Consider the following 15,606-nt stretch of genomic DNA (forward strand, 5'->3'; position numbering starts at 1 on the left):
CTGACTGAAGGCAAAGGCTGCAAAAGCTTCATTTATATTTTGATATAGAAAGAGATCTTAAGACCTTTCACACTTGTGTACAAAACAGTTCTGATTTTCCAGGCATCCCCTCAGCTGTCCTCTATATAAAATAAATTTCAAAGCCTTTCACTCGGCGCCAGCCCAGGCAGGGACGGGTTGGCAGCGGTGTGCCTGATCCCTGCTTGTGCCTCTTCCATGTCTGGTAACCACACTGTACCCCGCTGTTCCCACCTCCCCAGCTCTCTCCACGAGCATGAGAAGCCCCTGTGTCCATAACCCTGTGTTCTCCTTCACCTCACAGATCACCTCGTGGCCCATGGGCGCATGGCCGAGAAGGAAGCCCGGAGAAAGTTCAAGCAAATTGTGGCTGCTGTCAACTTCTGTCACTGTCGTAACATAGTCCACAGGGATCTGAAGGCAGAAAATCTCCTCCTGGATGCAAACCTGAACATCAAAATAGCAGGTGAGCTAAGCTGAGCAGTGTGGGAGGAAGGCAGCTGCTTTCAGGAGTTAATATATGTAGGCACTGGCTGCTTCCAGGTATTCAAGGAGAAGGAAACGCGGTGCAGCTAAAGGAAGCTTTGGATTTCTGTGTGGCCTGCTGCCCAGAGCTGAAACTGCCAGGTTGTAGCCAGGAGATTTATATCTCTCTTCAAGTAGTGCAAAGTAAAAGAAGAAAAAAAAGGCAGGTTTGGCTTCCTAGGCTGCAGACACTGTGGCGTTCACTCCTCTGGGTGATGGGTGAGACAGTGTCACAAAACTGACCTTGTTCTGAGTCCTGCTGCTGGTTCAGGGCTTCTTCAAAGCAGGTCAGGCTAGGTGAGAGAGCAGGAATGGCAAAGTAGGGATGACAAGGTGGACGGTGGAGCAGTGAAGGGGAAACTGCGCTCCTGGAATCATTCACAATGTGGTGTGACAGAGCCAGAGCGGCCTCAGTGCTGTGGGGTTTTATTCCCTGCAGGGAGAGAAGCTGAAGTAGCTGAACACACGGGCCCTCACTGCCTGCTCCCAGAGCTTTGCAGGGATTTTTTTGTCATTAACTGCCTTTCCAGAGAGCTTCTTCCTTGGGCATTTCTGTCCTGACCTAGCACAGAGCTGCACATCTGTGGTGCTCTGGCCGTGAGACTGAGCCTTGGCTGAGCTCTGGGGGGCACTGACTAGGCTTGACTTCATTGGGCTTGGTGGGATTATGACCAATTGAACCAACAAGATTTAACACTTAAGAGTTGGACTCCATCCTTGTGGGTCCTTTGCAACTCAGAATACTCTGTGATTCTGCCCTGGTCATCTCATTCCATGGGCTTTGGAAGTAGAAGATCTCATACTCAGCATTTAATTCTGCCAGAGCCTGGAGCACAGCAGAGCACCTTTGGAAAGCACTTGGTTGCCCCCTCTCCTAACAGACTTCCTGGGGGAGCTCATTGTCTTTTGCAAGGGTTTGTAACTTTTTTTTTTGCTTTTTTTTAAAAAAGTGCTGAGGGCTACAAAACTCTTCAGTCTGAACAATTTTACTTCTGGGAGGTGGGAAATACTTCTCTGTCTCGATAGCATCTTGAAGAAAGGAAACTGTAGCTCGTTGTTGCTGTTCTCTCGTGTACCATCCAGAGGTGTTAGATTAGAGTTCAACACGCGGTTTGTGGTAAAATCATCAGTAATTTCTTCTGCTTCCCTCATACTCCGTTTGTGAGGAGGGAGTGGGGAAGGAATAGGGAGGAGAGATGGACTTCATGGACTTTCCTCTGGTGCTTAACAGTGTGAACCACGTCCTCCTTGGCACAGGGATGATAACCTGCTCCTCACTGTTCTGGGAGCAGGAGATAAGTGAGAGACGCATCGCTGATAAAGCAGGAGTGCAGCTCCTTGGAGTAGGAGTGGAGAGCTTGTGGAGCTCAGGGAGAGGCTGCTGGGGAGGTCTCTGAGCAGCACTTTCTGGTGTTTTATGCAAAGGCTGCGCTAATGGTTTGAGGCCATCTTGTGTTCACGGGAAAAATCCGCTCTGTGTGGAGGGGGAGGGTGCCTGGCAAACAGCGAGAAGTTAAAAACTAACCCAGGTGGAAACTGGAATTCAGCTGGATTTGCTGGAGAAATGTCCACATGAGCAGGCTGAGAAGGTCTGGAAATTGTGGAAACCTTTTTTATCTAAGGGAGTTGGAAACTATTTTCCTTCCAAATCTGTGCTCCCAGAATGACTCCAGGAGATAGTCCCTGCCCTGGTGGTGGCAGTGGTTGCCTTGGCAGGAAGATGCTGTAGTGCTTTGAAAAGTAGCCTGGAAAAGCTGATTTATGGTATAGGATTTTCCAAGTATTAAGTTTTCTCCCTATAACTCATCAATTACAACTTGACACCAGTTCTTCCATTGTTTCAAGAGCAAAAAAAAAAAAGAAGTGATAGCAACAGATCTGCTTCACACCAGACCTCCCAGGAGAAATGCTACAGAAATGCACATACCAGTTACCCTGGTGGATTACCAGCTGAACCTTCATTGCCAAACCTGTTAACTTTGTCTAACTTAAACTTTGGAGCTTTTCAGACTCTCATCAGTGCAGATTCTCTGGCACTTTCCTCCTGACGTCCATTTGCAGCTTTAAATCCCTTGCCTGGCATTGGGCAGGTCCCAGCTCTCAGCCTGCAGCCCTGGGGTGGGCAGTGCTGCTGGTCTCGCTGATGGCCCCTGTTTGGGTTGGTTTTTGATTGATTGCTGCTGCACTATTTTTCCGTAAACAGCGAGATCCCAGTGCTGTGACCCTCGCTCTCATTTTTCCCATGGATGCTTTTTCTCCAGTGTACCTTCTCAGAGTCTGAGTCAGTAGCTGCTGGCACTGTGTTCCCTGTGCTCCCAGCTGGAGAGTTCAGCCAGGAGTTGATGATTGCTAAACACCCCGGCCTTCCCGGGGTATGGTTTCGGAGAGGAATGTGATCTATGCATCGCTTTGCATTCGTCTGTCGGCTGCTCCTTCCCCTCCTGAGGATGAAATCCCTGTTGGGCAGAGACTGAAGCCACTCCTCGAGCTCTGCTCCAAGGAAACTTGAGGGACTGGATCCACTGTTTTGTAGCAGAGATGTTTCTCTTAAATATTTTCCCTGTATCACGTCATTGTCACTCACCTTGCTGTTCAAAAATGCCTCTTTCCCTCTGCATCTGTGTGTGGAACAAGACCTGATTGCTCCCTGAGGACTTGGATTTATGCATCTCCTTGGCCATAGATTTTAAGAAGGTTTATTTAAGTTGTAATTTGTATTTTTGTTTGGTTTAGATTTTGTGCTGAGTCGCTCCAGGGTTTTCAAATCCTCCCATGAACTGTTTTTGGGATTTTAAAGCCCTGCTGTTTTCCCCAGCCTTGACCTCAGTCCCGCAGCACAGGTGGGATCTGGAAACCGTTTCCAGCCTGGGAGCAGTGTCTGTGTCCAGTGGAGCTGCCTGGCTGCAGCTCCCCACAGAGCCCAGCAGCCTGAGTGCCCAGAGCCCGGGAGGGGCAGCTCTCCGCAGGGAGAGGCTTCATCCTGAGATCCTGGGAGCTCTGGGACCCGCTGGCCCCATTCCACAAGGACAGACTCTGCATTTTCCCTTCTCCCCACCTCCCCTCCCTGTCCAAAAGAGCTGTGAATCCCTGGACGAATTTCAACACGATGTGGAAGGGGTGAAGTTTCCCAGCTGACCAATCTGCAGGAAGCAGAGGAGGGTGCAGGAGGCAGCTGTTGCGTGTCTGTTCCGAGGCTGCGGTGCTGCCAGCTGGCATGGCACAGCCCTGGAATGGCACGGACCTGGCATGGCACAGCCCTGGAATGGCACAGCCCTGCCCCTGCTGCTGACACTCGCTGTGACCTGTGCAGCAGAGCGGGGAACACCTCGGGCCTCTCCCCTTTGCGGGGCTGCTCCCGGCTGTGCGCTCCTTGGAGAATACAGGTGGTTCCCCAGGTGCTCAAAGCCCACTCCTGTACTTACAAGGACAAATAGAAGTAACTAAACCAGGATAACCTGCTCAATATATGGGAAGTGCCAAAATTCCACAGTCATAAGGAGTTTATGTCTAAACCTGATACAAATGCTGTGTGTTGGGAAATACATCCAGTGCTGCAGCATTTATTGCCAGCTCCAGTGGCCATAACTCAGGCACTTGTTACACATCCTGCTTTGAACGTGAGACAGCAGCTCAAAAGCTTGCAGAGGTGGAAAAGACAACTGTGCAGCTGTGTGCTGTTTCCCTGGAATTGTCCTCCAAAGGCTGACTGGAGGTTTAGATGGCTTCACTGCCAACAGCAAAAACCCAAGGAGTGTGTACGTGCCTTGTTTTGATACCACAGTGCTTCCGAAGAACATTTACCATCTCTGCTCTGTTTTGAGGTGGGCTCAGAGCAGCCTGGTCTGTACTCCAGGTGTTTCCACGGGAACAGGCTGTGTTAGGTATTCTCCACACGCACAAATCATCTCCACGGTGAGAATTTCCTCCCTGCGAAGGGACGGGAAGAAGGAATTCGGCTGTGCCCCCCTGGAGCTGAGCTGGCAGGAGCAGCACCAGGTGGGCTGCTGAGTTCTGCAGGCGCTGTGCAAAGGAGGAGAGGAGTCACCTGAAATTAGGTCATGGAAAATCCTGTAAGGAGAGCAGCGAGAGGGAGCACGGGCTCACCAGTTAGTGCGTTCTGGGGAGTGCTGGTGGGGTTTGCCTGCCGCTGGCTCGGAAGTGTTGGCCATCGCTGGTGATCTTCACTTGGAATTCCATGTGGAACTGGTAATTAATTGGTAATTAACTGGTAATATTGGGTGATCTTGAATGTGTTAGAAAAAACATGTAGTTTTATAGGATTTAGGAGAACAAAGCTTTCTGGATGGCTACGGATAAAGGGCTGTAAAGAGAAATTAGCAGATAAAAATGAAGATGAATTTTCAAGCAGAATGTGTATTTATTTCAGGAAATGGGGAAAAAAATCCTTTGTACCTTTGCACCTCAAATATTCTTTATCATTTCTATACATTTATTAAAATACACATTTTTCAGTCAAATTTTCCCACAACTCTGGGGTCTTGTGTTTCACTGCCACCCCTCAGCTGTGGATCACCCCAGATCTGCTGCTGTTCCGACTGGTGACAGAGGCAAAATTCACCTTAAGCCCTTCCTTAAGAGATTCCCACTTCCTGCAGCTCTACTGTGTATTTTTTCCATGACACTTTTTGCTTTAATCAGTCAGAATTTGCAAACTGAGTGTTTCTGGCCCTCCCTGCTCTCCCTGCTGCGAGGAGCTGCTGGTGCCACTGCCATGAGAAATGGCCTCGTTGCCGTGGGTCCCTGTCCGTGGGCATTAATGTCACTTGTCCCCCTGCTGGCACATCTCTGGCAGAAACAGAGGCACAGCACTTGCAGATAACCTTGCACTGGTCCTTGGTGGAGCTGCTTCTGAGGACACCTCAGAACTCCTCTCTGCGGCTGTGTTTGCTTCAATTCAACTGAGGCGAAAAAAAGGAGGGAAATTTAGTGAAGATTCTTTCTTTTTACCAGAACCAGCTCCCTTGTCTTGGATCCAGACTGGTTTCCTTGCCCTTTGCAATGCAGGTCCCAGCTGTGAGCCAGAGGCAGGCAGGTTAATTAGCAGAGAATGCCATTAGTGCCCACATAAGCCAATGTGAGGTGAAGACCTTTCTCTTTCAGGATTTATTATTTGCTCTTGGAGAAGGATTTGACTCTGTTTGTAGAGCTGTCCCCCATAACCAAAGTTTTCAGCCTCTGTAGTGCTTTCTGGAAAAATCAAAAGTCCCATTCTTTTTCCCTTTGCACTCTGTCCTTGCTGGCACTGCCCAGACCTCAGGGCACCAGGGAGGTTTGGAGTCGCCACCCCTGGGGGTGCCCAGAGAAAGCCTGGACGTGGCACTCAGTGCTCTGGGCTGGTGACAAGGTGGGGATTGGTCACAGCTTGGACTTGATGACCCTGGAGGTCTTTTCCAACGTCAGTAACTCCATTTCCGGCGTCTGTGTACCAGTTACCCGTTACAGGATTGTACGTCACTTTACCAGACTCAGCAAGTTACTGAAATACCGTTTGTTCAGTTGGAGTGAATCACATTCCTCTCATCGCTTCTCTTTGTTCTTTCAGATTTTGGGTTCAGCAACATCTTCACCCCTGGCCAGCTCCTTAAAACCTGGTGTGGGAGTCCTCCCTATGCTGCTCCAGAGCTCTTTGAAGGCAAGGAGTACGATGGGCCAAAGGTTGATATTTGGGTACGTGATGAGCCTCTTTCTCTCTGACTTTGATCTGATTTTTGCTCTGTTTGTTTGGCTTTGCTTCCCGAGTGCTCAGTTCACGTCTTGGAGAAAAGTCCTGACACAGCAAAAAGTGTTTTCCAAAGAAACACTTCCAAAATTGCCTTCTGGCTACTACATCCTGTATTTTCCCTGTGGGGAGGTGCCAAAAGCATGAGTTGCCCAGAGATGGATTTTCATTCCGTCCGGCATTGCTGACGTGCGTTTGTTTTGGGCGCAGAGCCTCGGCGTGGTGCTCTACGTGCTGGTGTGCGGGGCCCTGCCCTTCGACGGGAGCACCCTGCAGAACCTGCGCGCGCGGGTGCTCAGCGGCAAGTTCCGCATCCCCTTCTTCATGTCCACAGGTAAGGGGGCGGGGAGCTGGGGACACAGGGGCTTTCACTACACCTCTTCCTGTTTTAGCTTTTTACGGCATTGTGGGGCATGAATTTCCAGCAACAGCCCCGTCAGAGACGAGCGTTTGTGTCCTGCTGCTGCAAAAACACTTCTGAGCACTTTAATAATAAATCTGGGGTGTGAAAAGTGTGATTAATTTTCATATAAAACCAGCTTAACAGAGTCATGTGTAGGTACTTGGTTGCCTGCTGTCAGGTTAAGGAATAATTCTGCGTGGAGTTTGCCAGCCGAAAACTTCCTTGATTGCTGTCTTACTTAGGGAAGAGGTTCTCTCCATGCAGAAAACTCTGCTAAAACATGGTGCTTTCAAAGCAAACTTAAATCCCAGCCTAAGCAGGAGAGCCTCAGCAGTCCCTCTTGGTGACAGCACATGTGTGACATGATGGAGAAATCACTCACAGTGAGCACTTCAAGGGCTTTGCTCTCAACCTCCCAAAGCCACTCATGTCAAGACAGGGAGGCACAGGGTGGCTTCCCTCCTTCCTCGCACAGGGGAATCCATGTCTGCAGCAGTGTGGCATGCTGGAGACCCAAGAGGAGTGAAGTGCAGAAGAGAAGCAGTATTTCTGTGAGGTGACTTCCCAGAGGGGAGCACACTGCTTGGAAAGGGAACGCTGCAGCAGCCGTGTCCCTCCCGCGGGTGACCCGGCCTCTCTTCCCTGGCAGAGTGTGAACACCTGATCCGCCACATGCTGGTGCTGGACCCGAGCAAGAGGCTCTCCATGGAGCAGATCTGCAAACACAAGTGGATGAAGCTGGGGGAGGCTGATGCAGAGTTTGACAGGGTGAGCAGCAGGGAGCGGGGTCTGCTTGGTGACTCAAACAGGCTCTGGGCACGTCGTGTTGCAGTGTTGGTTCTGCTCTTTGGGAACACTCATTTCCAGGCGTGGCCTTTCCATTTTCTGTGTCTCCTGGCCTTGCTTTCCACATCATTCTTTAGCTGCGTGCGTTTTTGTATCTTCCCCTGTGGCACTGGGAACTTGGGGCACTGGATTTTGGATCAGTTGCCATCAGACCTCACGCCAGCTGCAGCCAGAGCCCGGTGCTGGGGCTCTTGGGAGCGCTGTGACTCACCGGTGTGCCTTTGGGAATGTCAGCCCTGACTCTGTGCCTGTGCCCTCACAGCTGATAGCAGAGTGTCAGCACCTGAAGACCGAGAGGCAGCTGGAGCCGCTGAACGAGGACGTGCTGCTGGCCATGGCGGACATGGGGCTGGACAAGGAGCGCACGGTGCAGGTGAGGCCTGGCGTGTCCTGCCTGCTCCTCTTGCTGATCAGGGGCTGTGTTTGGGGGGCAGCTGAGCAACCCCAGCACAGTGTGAAATGTATTTTATCACTGGGCAAGAAAGGGTGACCGCTCTTGTTTGCCTTTCAGTCGCTGCGAGCCGACGCGTACGATCACTACAGCGCGATCTACAGCCTGCTCTGCGACCGCCTCAAGAGGCACAAGAACCTGCGCATTGCACCCTCGCCCAGCATCCCACGCACCATGACCTTCCCCACCTCGGCCAACATCCAGGTACATCCCCTTTGCCAGTGTTCTTCCAGCCCTGCAAGGGCAGCCAGTCCCTTACCTGCGAAACTCAGACTGCTCGTGGGTGTCCACATCCTGGCTGGAGTGTCAGTAATGTTCCTCGTCTGAGAATTTGGTGTGTGTGTTTAGGGTACCCTAATCCTGAGGTTGGGAACAGTTTGTGCATTGGCTGAACACCCTTCAGACAGTCTCCTGCTCGCTTAGTGATAGAGGGGAGGGAGCTGAAGGAGTTACTGGGAGCTGGAGTTCCCAGCCCAGGGCTGCTGTGTGATGCTTCTTCCCCACCTTGTGCTGCTGTTGGAGCAATGAGCACTTGCTTTGGGAGAGGCCAGGTCATAAGGGAAGCAGAGGAGATGCTCACCCTGCCTGAACAGAAGAAGGGGGGTAAACGAGGCAACTCTTTGAGAATAAACAGCTCTTCACTGGCTCCAGGGTCACCTCCCTGTTCCATGTGCTTAGGGCTGATGTTAGTCCTGCAGTGTTTGTAAAGCAGTGCTGTGTTTGTGTCTTCTGATCCTGATCTCTGCACTCAGCAGACAGAACAGACAGGCAACACCATGAACATCAACGTGCCTCAAGTCCAGCTCATCAACCCTGAGAACCAAATTGTGGAGGTGAGGTTCACCCCCATGACCCCTGCAAGCTCTTTTCCTGGCTCACATTGAAGCCGTTCCTTTGATCCTCATGTTGTGTTTCAACAACTCCGATGTTTGTCCTGCCCAGACTGATGGAACAATGAACCTGGACAGTGATGAAGGGGAAGAGCCATCACCCGAGGCTCTGGTCCGCTACCTCTCCATGAGGAGGCACACAGTGGGAGTAGCTGACCCACGGTGAGTACTGCGCTCTAGCCTGGAGATCTACTCCCAGCATGTGACTCTGGTCCTTCTGGGTGTTCCTTTAAAGGTCCCAGTCCACTTGCACAGCTTGGTCAGTATTTTAGATGGCAATGAGGTACTTTTTTCCTGCTCTTCCTGATCAGCTCTGGGTAAGCCGTGCTTTTGGTCAAGGCAAGTGTCTCACCTGAGCTGCTCTGCTGTCATGTCCAAGGTGAAGGTTTTGTGATAAATGCCACCAAGGTTAATGCCAAGAGCTAATTCTGGCAAATCTCAACGTGGAGGGGGAAAAGGGACAAATAAAACCAAAGGGTGGCTTTGCTGCTCTGTGTGACCGTTTTCCAGAGCAGTAAGAAGCTTTTTGTGAAGGGAAGCTGGATGTACTGGGTCTGTGAGGGGTTTCCTCACATCACGGCTGATTCCCCTCTCCAAATGTGATCGCACAGGACGGAAGTCATGGAAGACCTGCAGAAGCTCCTGCCTGGCTTCCCCCGTGTCACTCCTCAGGCTCCGTTCCTGCAGGTGACCCCGAATGTGAACTTCATGCACAACGTGCTGCCCAGGCAGAACCTGCAGCCCACGGGGCAGCTGGAGTACAAGGTACTGCCTGTGATCCCTGCTGTGCTCTGTGCCCTGCCAGGTGGGAGGGGTGTTTGTGCTCACACTTGCTCGCTCTGTTTGTCACTCTTTGGACTCCATAAGCCTCAAGAATTACTCTCTTTATGTATGATTCCAGTTGGTTCTCTAAAGTAGGTTTAGATCAAATATTAGGAAAATATTCTTCACTGTGGTGAGGCACTGGAACAGGTTGCCCAGAAAAGTTGTAGATACCCCACCCCTGGAAGTGTCCACGGCCAGACTGGATGGAGCTCTGAGCAACCTGGGACAGTGGAAGGTGTCCCTGCCCATGGCAGGGGGTTGGAATGAGACGATCTTTAAGGTCCTTTCCAACCCAAACCATCATGTGATCCTGTGAAAAAGCTGAAGAATGAAAGAGCAGTGCAATATGAAATTAATAAATGGGCTGGGGAGAAATAGGACTGTGCTGCCTGGCTTCGAGCTGCAGGTTGCAGCCTGCTTGGCAGCTAAAGCAGTGCACAGGGAGCTGCAGAGTTAAACCCTGCTCACCCACTGACGCTGCCTGTCCCTGCCCCACGTCACTCAGAGATGCTGATGGCATCCCTGAAGCCCAGAGGGCTTGTCTTCTCCTGGTGTGTGACCTGGGGCTGCGGCTGGGGCGGGTAACGGTGCTGTGTGTTGTTCCAGGAGCAGTCCCTGCTGCAGCCCCCCACCCTGCAGCTGCTGAACGGGATGGGCCCGCTGGGCCGGCGGGCGTCGGACGGCGGGGCCAACATCCAGCTGCACGCGCAGCAGCTGCTCAAGCGGCCCCGGGGCCCCTCGCCGCTCGTCACCATGACGCCAGTGAGTAGCACAGGGAAGGCAGAGTGCTTAAAAATATCCCCTCTCGCAGGCAGAGGTGGCTGTGCCCAGGTCGCAGCAGGCCCGGCGCTGCAGGGCTGTGCCTGCTCGCTGCCAAAGGTTCCCCTGTTCCCCTTGCGGGACTTGCTGTGCTCTCCTGGAGCTGGCAGGTGGGGTTGTGTATTCCTCTCTGGAACTGACGGTGTTTGTGCACTTTCTCATGGTTGCTTTTGTCCTTCGCTGATCCCATGAGAAAACTCAAGTGTCCATCTTGGGCATTTGTGTGTGTTCCCACTCCCTGGGTGCATCTGTATCAATGAATTCTCCGAGTAGCAGCAGCCCTGCCCAGGCAGTTGGGCTGGGGAAGGAATGTTGGAAGGGGTTCTTGGCCAGGTTTCCTTGGTGCAGCAGAGGAGCCAACACACACCCCTGTGGAAGCTTGTTTGGGAAGATCAGGTGTCCCCTTGTGCAGAGGGGACTGTGCTGGGTGTCCTCTGGAACTGTGACTTCTCTCTCTGCAGGCTGTCCCGGCTGTCACCCCTGTGGACGAGGAGAGCTCCGATGGGGAGCCGGATCAGGAAGCTGTGCAGAGGTAACTCCCACTCTGTTAACATTTGCCCTTCCTACCTCCACGAGGCTCACCTTGGGCTGTTCCAGAGCTGATTCAAACACAGCCACCTCATCAGGGCACCAGTGTTGATTTTACAGCGAAGGCCCAACACTTCTCCCGTTCCTGTGGGTGTTGATTACTTTGGGCAGTTACTCCTCTGGCACTACTGGGTGCTTGCAAAGCTGGATTCCCCTGAAATGGGTAGCTGATTGAGCAGTAGGTTCTCCAGAAACTCTTGGAACTGCTAAATTCCTTTGCTTAGTGTGCACCAGCATGCAATCCACACTAACCTGCCAAGTGAGTGCTGAGGGATTCCCCTCCCTGCTGAGTGCTGGAGGTGGGAGGATCTCCTCTGTGGCCTTGGGTGCCAGTGCAGCAGCTTTTGTATCAAGACATGCAGTAAACATCCAACTCTGATGCCTCAAACAAAGTGAGCTTGCTGGAATTACGGTTACCTCTAGCTGCTAATTTTAGCATTAGGCCTTAAAATAGTCTGCTCTGATAAGGAAAACATTATTAACACAGGCTGGGAACTTCTGTTCTCTGTGTCTGCTCCAAACACGTTGTAGGAAGTGGGTAGAATGTGCTTGTACTTTCTCAGTCCATGAACACACTAACCATGGCCTTGCTAACATTTTCTTAGTAGCTTTTGCATAGTTTCTTCTCTGCTAACCGGCTGGGCACTACGTGTGGTGGGTGCTCCTGCTTCTTACCTCAAACTGGAAGAGCTTTCTGGATCCCCCCTTTGTACAGATCATCACCTGGGTAAGGGAGTGGCTCCGCAGGGGCTCACAAGGGTTCAGACTGGGGGTTGTTGCAGGCAGGGTGACCCTGGGATGGGTGCAGATCCTGCTCCAGAGCCTTGGCCAGCTCTGCTCCTCTCAGTGCTCCTGAGGAACAGTGGGTGTGAGCAGTGACAGACCTCAGCCTAGACAGTCTACTTGTAGCCTCAATAATAGCCTCAACAGCCATTAAAAGTTTTAATTTAGGGCCAGTAGTGTCCTCTGACAGCACCTCAGACAGCAGGTGGTCTTTTTGGCTATGATGAATCTCATTCTTGGCAAGGGGATGCCTGGACATCTTACCTGGGCAGATTTTCACTATTCTAAACCTGAAGGTTTCAGTTGAGCCTTTAAAGCATTAGCTCAGCTGGAAACATTTTGAAACCCCTGTGCAGTGTTTTGCAAGGCACTGAAATGTTCAGATCCCACTGAAAACCAAGTCCCCTTGGACTCAGAGGTCCCCTTGCTGCTCTTGACAGTGCTGCCCTTAGTTCTTTCATAGCACATGTTCTTCTTCCACCAGATGGCCTTGAAAAAGCACCATCCAGGTTGTGTGTTGTTCTCCACCCCCTTGTGTTGCGACATGTCAGTAGTCATCAGAGGAGAAGGGTAAATAGCGTTAACATCAGGGACAGATGCAAATATTTAGCTTCTCAGAACAGTGCCCCAAATACTCTGTTTGCAGCCACCAGCGAGCAGCTTTGGCCCTCCTTAATCTGACCTTGAAAGCAGAGCACAGTCTTCTCTCTGTTCCAGGGAACAGTCACATCTCCTTTGAGCTTTGGGAAACTTTCTTCCACCCGAAACGCTGTTAGAGCTCATGATTGGATTGTTCCCTGGAGGGCTGAAATAAAATGATCTTAGCAAACCACAGCAGTAAAGCTCTTTGGGAAACTTTCCCTGTCTGCATCAAATGATTCTTAAACAGCTAATGGCATGGGCATTGGCGGGGCACCACGGCACTGTTAACCTGCTTCTTCTGCTTTAGTGGCTTCAACAGCAAAGAGAGGCTGGGTTTGGGCAAGTCTGTATCGCTTGCTGCTCTTTCTGCTTCCCAGGGGCAGTTGCAGGGGAGAAGAGCAAAGGTGAGAATTGGCAGGTGTCACTGGCCAGGTGGTCCTTGGCTGGTTACCAGAGCTGCCTCGCTGCTGGTTCACAGGAGCAGAAAGGGTTGAGTTCACACACAGGCGTTCATCCCAGCAGCCTTGAGCAGGCACAGCTCTGGGTGCAGTGCCAGCCCTGGGCAGGGGCTTCACCCCCCTCTCTGCCGGCCCCACTGCCCTGGGTCGGCTGTGCCAGGAACAGCAGGGCAGGCAGCAGCTCTCAGCACCGCCTGGCCCTTCCTCGCATCCTCACCGGAGCAGAGGCTCTGGGTTCCCCCTCCCCGGTCTTTGGGGGTTTTGCAGGAGTCCTGCAGCTCTTTTCCAGTGCAGAGCGGGCTTTTGTTTAAGCTATTGCCTCCCAGCTCTGGTGTGAGAGGCAAGCCCAGCCTTGGTGCTGGTGGCTCCAGAGGGAGGGACTCTCTCGCTGCTCGGGTTCCCGTTCCCTGCGCATCCCGGGCCGTTCCCGACTTTCCGAAGCGGAGCAGGGACTAGATGGCGCACTTGAACCGGGCTGGCACAGCCCTGCCTCAGCCCAGCCCTTCCTCCTGCTCCTCGGGCAGCCTGGGGTGCCCCTCGCACCCTTCCCCTGCTGGCGGCTGGAGCCGGGGTGTCCCAGGGTCGGTGTGAGGAGCGAAGGCTCCCCTGGCAGGAGCAGCAGCTCCTCTCTGTGCCCAGCTCCTGCTGGGTTATCTCTGCCTTGGCTCCCCGGGCTGCTAGAGAGAGGCAGACCTGCTCGAGTGGACGAATCTGCGCTGAGGGCAGGTGGTCTCCCGGGTATTCCCAAAGGGATATACCAGCATTCCCCTTGAGGTGAAACGTGGCTTTCCTGCTGGGGAGAGCGAACGGCTCCTCTTTCCTTCCGAGGCTGGCAGTGGAGCACCAGCAGCTGAAACTACACTTGTCCCAAAGCACTGGTGAGCCAGTGCTGTGACGGGCATGGGCAGCGTGTCCGTGGTGTGTTCTGAGCACTGCACAAGCTTCTTCCTTCCCGTTTTCTCTGGGTTATCTAACACTCCCTGTTTTCGGAGTACTCCCATCAGTCTCTTATAAAATGTGCTCCTGCTTGTTGCAGATACTTGGCAAATAGGTCAAAAAGGCACACTCTGGCCATGACCAACCCTACAGCTGAAATCCCTCCAGACTTGCAGAGGCAGCTAGGACAGCAGTCCTTCCGACCCCGGGCTTGGGCTCCACACCTGGGACCCGACCAGCACCGGTGAGTAACGGCACCGGCCGGCCGGGCAGCTTGCGCCAGGAATCCTGCCCAGGTGGTGCCTGGAACGGAGCACTGAGGACACCCCGCTGGCAGGGAGGGGTGAGGAGGAGGAGGAGGAGGAGGAACAGGGACAAAGAGCAGACCCACAGAGCAGAGGGTGTCTGACCGCTCTGGCACGGGCTCCCTGCCTGCAGGGACCAGCAGGAATCAGCTGGCTCTTCCATCCAGTCCCACTTTTGTGGCTGGAGATGATTTGCTGGAATGGCTGCCATCACAGAAATATTGGGAATAAGCTATTTTTTTTAGAGGAAAGCTTTTCCCTGTGTAATGGTAGGCATCAAGGCAGCAGACTTGCTACAGAACCTTTTTGGAGGCAGATGCAGGCAAAAGATTGCACCAAGAGTCATCCACAGCAGAGCTTAAAACCCTCACTGTTCTGCACCAGAGTTGTGTGTTCTGACTGCAAAGTCTCTTTGCAAAGCTCCTCAAGAGTAATTTTATTTCTCATCCTTGATAGGAGTGATGTGAGCAAAGGAAGCTGGGTGGGGAAGAAAACAAAAATCACAATGGCTGGGAAAGAGGGAACCTTTGGATCGGATCTAAACACACTCAGGATGTGTGGGAGGGACAGTTCTGATGGAGAGGTGTTTATGCGACAAAGTCCTTGTCACAGCAGCCAACCAGAGATGCTAATGCCACAGGGAGAGCTTAAATTCCTCCTAATAAAAAAAACCCTCTTAAAAAATACTTAAAAGTGCTCTGACCCCTCCGTGCTGGGAGCAAACCAGCTGCACACTGGAGTTTGCTGCCTGTTGGGAAAGCAGTGGCTGCCAGGCCAGGCTGGTGCTGGTGTTCAGCCCCTCAGGCAGCTCACACTGGCAGGCTTGACAAAGCCCTTTTTATGGTGGCCAGAGACCTGCTGAGCTGAGCACTGATGTAATCAGCAGGGACAGGTGAACTCTGAGCAGACTGAGACAGTGCTAGTGCCACGCTGGAGCTCCGGAAAACCAAGATAAGCACCTCTCTGTCCTCAAGTTACTCCCTCAGAGGTGCCTGGGGGATGGGAAGAGCAGGAGGGGAAAAATTTCTAGGGCCCACAGCTTGATAGGAAGAGGAGTGCAGCTTGCAAAAGAAGCAGAATGTGCTGTGTCCTGCTTTCAGGATTGCTGCAAATCCTAAAGGTAAGCCGGGTCCCTCACACACAGCAGGAACGGAATTTTTACAAGACTTTAAACACACTTACCCTGTAAATAATATTGGTGTCACCTCTGTGTCTTGGCACTGGAGTCCTGAGGCTGTTGCATCATGAGCAGGGAGGTATCTGCTTGTTCCACTCTTGGTGTTGTAACGTGCTGTGAGCCTGTTTTGTGTTTTTCCTGTGAAATCACGGAAATTTCATCTGACCATGGTCTAAACAGAGTGTCCCACAGTGAGTCCA

The 15,606-nt window shown here is 52.3% G+C and overlaps 1 protein-coding gene across 4 annotated transcripts in view; it reads left to right on the forward strand.

Moving 5' to 3' along the window:
• SIK3 (SIK family kinase 3) overlaps positions 1-15,606 on the forward strand; it is a 70,874-nt gene that overhangs the window by 42,987 nt on the left and 12,281 nt on the right. Inside the window, exons 4-15 of one of the 4 annotated variants that reach the window (XM_082296850.1) lie at positions 323-484; positions 6,107-6,231; positions 6,494-6,617; positions 7,336-7,454; positions 7,795-7,905; positions 8,044-8,187; positions 8,736-8,816; positions 8,926-9,035; positions 9,485-9,638; positions 10,305-10,460; positions 10,979-11,049; positions 14,025-14,168. In XM_082296850.1, the coding sequence (XP_082152976.1) occupies positions 323-484; positions 6,107-6,231; positions 6,494-6,617; positions 7,336-7,454; positions 7,795-7,905; positions 8,044-8,187; positions 8,736-8,816; positions 8,926-9,035; positions 9,485-9,638; positions 10,305-10,460; positions 10,979-11,049; positions 14,025-14,168 (1,501 nt within the window). The remainder of the gene's footprint in view (positions 1-322; positions 485-6,106; positions 6,232-6,493; positions 6,618-7,335; positions 7,455-7,794; positions 7,906-8,043; positions 8,188-8,735; positions 8,817-8,925; positions 9,036-9,484; positions 9,639-10,304; positions 10,461-10,978; positions 11,050-14,024; positions 14,169-15,606) is intronic. The other 3 variants (XM_082296851.1, XM_082296852.1, XM_082296853.1) reach the window with 3 other exon arrangements.

This window comes from Coloeus monedula, assembly GCF_965178545.1.
Source record: "Coloeus monedula genome assembly, chromosome: 25".
NCBI lineage: Eukaryota > Metazoa > Chordata > Aves > Passeriformes > Corvidae > Coloeus > Coloeus monedula.